This window comes from Urocampus carinirostris, chromosome 7, assembly GCF_059441175.1.
Source record: "Urocampus carinirostris isolate Australia breed hairy pipefish chromosome 7, RoL_Ucar_1.0, whole genome shotgun sequence".
Classification (NCBI taxonomy): Eukaryota; Metazoa; Chordata; class Actinopteri; order Syngnathiformes; family Syngnathidae; genus Urocampus; species Urocampus carinirostris.
In genome coordinates, this window is record NC_142355.1 from 37547740 (window position 1) to 37554780 (window position 7041).

Genomic DNA, 7041 nt, shown 5'->3' on the forward strand with positions numbered 1-7041 from the left:
CTGGTTCTCCACTTGACACACTAGCTAGTTTGTCACCTAGCAAATATTGATCACAAGATTCAGTGATATAAAACACCAGAACCCCGGGACATTAATCCGTTCTGAGGTGGGGATAATAAAGTAAAATAGAAGCCTAGCGAGGGATCGAAACCAATGCTCATTAGCTAATGCGTTTTAAAACCATACTACCCCAGAAAAAAAAAGTTGAATAGCAGAATAGTATACAGTAAGTACTATTTATGTGTAATGTACATGAATAGGAAAAGATAAATATTAAAGAAAATTGCAACTTTAATTTGGTGTGATGTGTCTTGAGTTGGTAGGGTGGAGTAGAGGGTGGATGAGAAGGGGGAGACGGATTAAAGCGAAAACTGATTTTAAAACTTACTATGTTACTCATCTCACCTCCTTATCCTTGAAAATTGTTCTGGTCGTCAATTGGTTATGGCCATACGCCTTAGCGAGGGTAACAATATGTGAGCCTTCTTTGTATTTCTAAATAATCACAAACTCCCTTTTCATGGTTATCATGATTTTGCTTCTTCCTTTAGCATCACTGCAAGCAATGGGACCATTGTTCTCTCCAAGCTTCCACGGGTCTGAACAATCACAGTCTGTGAGCGTCGCTTGGAATAACGGTCATCAACATCAAAACATGACATTTTGCTGAGTTTCCCGCAATGGTAAATTATTTTTTAACTTATTAATGAATTGCATAATTTTTTTTACCTCTTTTTCTTCATTTTTATCTTCTTTGATTCTCTTTTTATTTTGTTTGTTCCTGTCTTTTATCTTTTTTCCTAGCTTTTTCCCTTTTTTGGGATTCTTCACCAAGATAACTTAACGCCCTTTGGCTACAGGTCGAATGCTAAGCTGTTGGAAAAAAAAGAGCTTGAGAAATACGAGGTTGGCTGGTTCGAAGTGGTTTTGTGTCCGCTGGTGCAGGTGAGTACAAATTGGGGGGAGTGGGGGATAGCGCATTACTGCTTAGGACGGGGGAGGGTGTTCAGGACTGAACGATGTGGATCTGTGCCTGCATCTTCAAACCCGGATGAGGAGTTTGGAACCCCCCAACCACCCCCCCTCTCAGGCTGACTCAGAGTGAAAAAGTCTCTCAGAAGCTGTTAGCGGACCACCACAGAAGATGCTGGAGTCTTGGTGAGACCACCTCAAGTTGCAGTTGAGCTGGTGGGCTGAGAGCGAATGTGGCTTTGTTCTGTTGCCGGGTGACTATCTTTATCCTTTTTTTTTTAATTGGGACATGAGGGAGTAATAAATAGACCTGCTCACGCTGTTGGGAGGCAAATGAATGGAAAGGTTTGGCGGGGGATTTCCCGGACCGCCTTCCTACCAATGGATACTTGTGGAACTTTTAAACTGGCTGCTTTGCGTCGACCCAAGTGATTTCAAGTGGTTTTACCAAGGAGGAGATTGTCTTACAGGAGATTGTCACCGTTAAAGTGAGTACTCGTTGGTTGCTCTCTGACCCGTCTGAGCTAAATAGTCAAACCTTCTGATTTTGGATCAACCCTGTGGTGTTTTACAGCTCTTGGAAGTGGGGTGAGAATGTACCCCATTGTGCTTCTTCATCATTGGAGTCTGGCTGTGTTCTTGCTGTGCTCTCCGGTGACGCTTTACGGGAGGCCGGGGGACGCGCCGGGCGGCAGAATGTGAGTTCTTTCAAATCATTGTGGGACTGAGAGACTCGCTCGGGTCAGGTCCTGATCAATTTCACGGCTTTCCTCTGCTTACTCGTTGCTTAACTCCCTAGTTTGGATTTGAAGTGATGGTTTGGAGAAGCTCTCGAGGACAGAAACATTCCCAGATTGTTTGCTGGTGATGGGCTTGAGCCTAAAGTAAATTTTGCTGCTCTCTACTGGAACTTTGTAGAACTGAAGCCAGCAAGTCTCAGTTGTTTCCCCCTCCCTCATTGCTGTTGTAGAACGCTAGAAAAAATTGCTACTGTCGTTAAATAGTTTCCAAGGATATATTTATAAATGGGAGTGTTTGGTACTGCTAAGAAAGCAAACCTGATCATTTTAATCACTTTTTGTATACAATTTGCAAGAATAAGAATTTTGCTATTTATTGAAGGCAAAATAGCACTTTTTCTGGAATATGAGACACACAGAAAAACCCCAAAACTACCAGAAATTGTTAAAGTGCGCCCTATAGTCCATTGCGCCTTATAGACAGGAAAGTACAGTGAATGAAATTGTTAATGCATATCACATAAAATAACCTTGTAAAAGTTATTTTTAGTGCTCAAACCAAATTTAATCACGTCTACTTTCCATTTAATATTGATTTTTTTTTAATTATGTGGAGTTTTTTTACACTACCCTAGCTCTTAAAGTGATTTTAATTTCATACCTCCTATATTTAGATGCACCATATATACAATATGTTTCCAAAAACAAATATTTCTGAGAGCTCGCCTTTTTATCCAATGCGTATTATAGTCCAGAAAATACGATACTTGAATAAGGACAGCGGCAACGAAAGATAAACGTTACCAAATATAAATCAACTGTTTTACGAAAGGAAAATATTTCCCATCACTCGCTCTATTTAAGACACTTGTGGTTAAGAACTTGATTTACGATGGGGAAAATAACAAGTCAGCTAGTATCATGTCCCTTTGGTCGTTTCTTCTTTACCTTAGTACAAATAATATACAGTCCAAGTAAAAAGACAAAACAAGTTTTTTTCCGATACTTTTGTAGGAAATGAAATTTCACTTTGGTTTGTTATATTTACAGGATTCACATAAAATATAACTTTTACTTTTGTTCAAGGTTTTTTAGGGTATGACATTTATTTGATTTCAAAAGGAATCAGTATAATTTTTTGCTGTATTTAAGACCAGTGTTTCCCAACATTTTTGGAGCTGAAGCACACTTTAATTTTATCAAAATATCTGGAGGCACTCTGTCTGAATAAAATATTTTGAAAAATAAATTCTGAGCACATTTTGATAGTTTTTTATTTAAAAAAAAAAAAAAAGCTTAAATTATAATAGTGCATAGATTAACAGTAAACCATTTTTTTGTGGTCACCTCAATACAGTTTTTTTGTTTTGGGTAATAATTTAACTGTAATTTGGGATTTTACCAAAATTTAAACCTGCTCTTCAAGTTTTTCTATATTGTCATCTTGTATTTTTATAAAAGTGACAAAAATAATACTTAAAATTAGCTAAAATGTTTGAAAATTCGTAGAGGGAAACATCTCTGACTCACCTGCATTTGTTTATATCTTTCAGGATGATTTTTTCCCCTCATTCTCTAACAACTATTTCTGGCACTGTAAGTAAAAATAGTGTGACAATGAGAAAAAAATGAAAAGCCTTTTCATAAGTCATCTGTATCACGGGTGGTCTAGTGATAAAGTGTTGGTGCTCTTACCGCCCCAATTCCTGTTGCATACAATGCTTTGCGATTGTAGTCAGCGTTGTTTTTCAAAAGATCAATCATTGTTCAAATATAGTTCCAATTTTATCAAATATATTTTGCTGTATTTAAGCACACAAGCTTTGGCCAAATTAGGGGTTTTAGGTGCGCCTTATAGACTAAAAAAACAGAAAAATAACGAAAAAAATAGTCATCTGCTGCCACCTACTGAATTGTTACAGACACTCGTCTGATCGCTGGAAAAAGCAAAGATGACATGCTTTTTTGCAAATATTAGGCAATTCCTGTTGACACTGTCTCACAGAACAATATGTAACCCTGTTATAATTATTTATCAATTTTCTCTGAGGTACTATTAAAAAACATTGCCCTTTACCGGCAGGCGGCGGTCAGTGAGCCATGCCCAGCTGATGCACGATAAAGGCCGCAGCATGCAGGAGTTGAAGCGTCGCCTTTGGCTGCAGGAGCTTCTGGAGGAGGTGCACACAGCCGACGAGCCGGCCACACCGGTGCACGGCAGGACTTGGCCCGGCTTTAGTGGCAATGACCTCCACCAGAAGCACCCGGAAGCCACCAAGAACCAGCCACAAAGACTAGGGCCAGAGGGGCCCGTGCTACCGCAAGAGACCAACAAGGAGATGGCCTACAAGGACCAGACGCTCAAGGTGGCCACCAAGAGGAAAAAAAAGGTTCGACTGGGCCGACGCAGGGATGGCGACAAGAAGCGGAGGAGGACCCGCTCGGCCCGAACTGGAAACTGATGGACTCTAAATGCGCATGGATTGGCGCTGTTTGGTACACGCCCAAAATAAGCAAGTCCCTTCATGCCACCAATTACACAAATGACCAGCGTCGCGGGAAGATGGTCCTGTGTGCTTTGGTGTAGGGTGTTTTTCCGAGACATGCCGAAAACTGATCGACGGTCCTAAATGTTAAACCAGTTGAGTCTTGACGATCGGAAAGCATCAGAACGTATTCTCATGCAATGTGTTCATCATGAATCAGAAATGTGGGACACAAATAAAGTTTCGACTGAAGACTTGGGATACCGGCACTTTGGCCTATTTGAAAAACCATCTTTTTAAATTACCCTCGTCTTGGAATTATTGTCCAAAGACAGTATTCATCGGCATGGGCAGAAATGGCAAAGCCAGGTCCAGAAAGTTAAAGCCCTGGAGGTTTTTTCTATTTAGTGGATGTAGATTTCCCATCTCGGTGTGGTAAGAATACGTTTACATGCACGGAATGGATCAGATTGGATCATGAAATTTTAAATATTCTCTTATGTGGAGGGCAAATAGTTTGATTAAAAAGGTTGGGTCCTAGCCACCTAAAGTCATTCGGTTAAAATACTTTACATGCAAGTTTGATTTCTTTTTTATGTTATTGGTGCACAAATAATATTGGTCTTGTAATTTAGCACGGGTCACGAGTTTTCGGCCTACGGATGAGGCCCCCACCTTAATATTGAAAGTTTCCCATACGAATTATGGATTCATATGTTACTAATAGAATCGTTTTAATATATTTTTTTAATCGTTAGATCTAATCCTGTGCAGCTTTTATAAAAGGATATCGAGGAACGTTTTTATCAGAATCATTTTAGTGAAAGACCTGATTTGGCTCAACCACACGCCAACATCTTAGCTTCGGCAGCCCGTAAGTTAATTGAGTTTGAGACCCCTGTTGTTGGGCAACAATTATATGCACTAACTCTGTTCAACTCACTAAAAAGTCTTACATGAATTGGCAGATTTCTCTTTCACTAGTCTTGTAAATGGATTATTCCAAAACCAGATTTTTGATCACAATCAGACTATCCTCTGCATGTAAACATACACAGAGTTTTTGGTTAAATGGTCAGTCAATCGTGAACAAGAAAAAAGGTTTTTGTTTTCTGTACTCTGCATCTTTTTTCCCAGTGTATGTACTCGCCCTGTCCAAAATGTACCTGGAACTGAATGTTTTTCAAAGAGCTGATCAAATGTTTAAAAAGATTGACACTCTGATTTGAAATTGGGACTCCGAACAGCATTCGATTGCAGCATAAGCCTAATGAGAAAATAAATAAATAACAGATAAATTAGTTTGCCTTTGAGCCGAGGATGTGAATCAGATGTGTTGGTGGACAGAAACGTTTGTCAGACAGATGCCCGGAGGACCCAATGTGTCAGGACTGTCCAGCCACTCCCCCCAGGTTGGTGCCCTCTAGGGCAGGAGTAGTGAGCCGGATTCTGACACAACTTAGTCCTATCTGAGAAAGTCTCCTCCAAACATTACAGTTTTATGGAAGTGGCACCCAGCAACAGTTCCATATTTATATTGAAACATTTGTGGGACTGTGGACTTAATACGTTTTATCCAAGTGCCATAATTTATTTTTTGGGGGGAAAGTGTGTATATTTATTTGCTGAATGTATTTGGTGCTGCTGACTGAATTTCATAATGCACTTTACTCCTGTTACGTAGGTTATTTTGTGGTCCTTTCTATGGCCCGGTATTGGTTGTTTTTTGTTCCTCCTGGGATGTAATTTATTAGCCGGTTTGTCCAACAGACTCACTTTTCTTTTCTTTGAGCAAGTCATTTGGTGTTCTTGACTTGCCCTTAGAGCTTCGTGTTAATGTGTCCAATTAGTCAGCAAGCATTAAATGTGTACTCCTAAAAATATTTTTCAGTTTCTCTTATTCAGCTCCAGGTCAAGAAACCTTGATTTTTCCTGTCTTTGTCTTTTTATGTCTTATTTGTTTTCGTGCCGTCACAACCCTTTGAGTATAGTAGGCACCCATGATACAGCAACCCTTCCCAAGGACATTTTCACATTTTTTCTACCTTTTTTGGAATTTCCCCCACGATATGACTGCAACAACAAATTATTTTACGCGCCCAAAAACAAACTTTGCTGTGTTCATGCAAATGTAGAGTTATGCCTATAAGATTCCTGTCTGCTAACAGTTGACCTCATATAGATGCTTGTCTGCCATTATTTCACAGAATCATGAAAATACCAAAATGATATTGCCTGTACTCCAACTCACAATGCTTTTCCTTTTCATTCTGTTCAGAATCTCGTGTGCTTTACAAAGACTTTGCAAGATGGTTATACAATACTGTATTTTTTGTACTATATTTATTGGCTACGCGTCCTAACACTTGCAGTTATGCAAGAGGGAGAAGGAAAAAGATGAGAACAAACGACACAAAGCTCAAGACAATAAAGACATACGACGAAGGCACACCTATTGTCTCCATTGCTAAAATTTACTGGCATGACCAATGGACGATTCAGACTATTATTGAAAAAAGGAACCGATTAAAGCAAGGAAATGTTCTGAGGGAAATCAGAAGTAAAATTGGTTTCATTTATAATCCTCTATTGCCGCTATGCATCCACCGGCTTCTCCCGTACTAGCTTGTCACGCCCCAACAAAAGTTAATAAAATAAATAAGTCAGTTACACATCATTTTATATTGTAGCTTTTTTTAGCAAGTCAATCAGCGATGCGCTCCACATTTTTGGTTTGGGGCCCAAATTACCATTTCGGTGTATTCTTGCTAAAGAGATCATCATTTCTATGAATAAAAAGTAAATTTTAATGGGAGGAACAGTAAAGCCCTTATGCTCAGCTG

The 7041-nt window shown here is 39.4% G+C and overlaps 1 protein-coding gene across 1 annotated transcript; it reads left to right on the forward strand.

The window, feature by feature from the left end:
- Positions 1-1420: 1420 nt before the first annotated feature.
- On the forward strand, positions 1421-4212 carry pthlhb (parathyroid hormone-like hormone b). The gene is made up of 3 exons (XM_088339383.1): positions 1421-1460; positions 1547-1670; positions 3796-4212. Exons 2-3 carry the CDS (start codon positions 1567-1569, stop codon positions 4172-4174), a joined length of 483 nt encoding a protein of 160 aa, XP_088195509.1. The 5' UTR covers positions 1421-1460; positions 1547-1566; the 3' UTR covers positions 4175-4212.
- The last annotated feature ends 2829 nt before the right edge of the window (positions 4213-7041 follow it).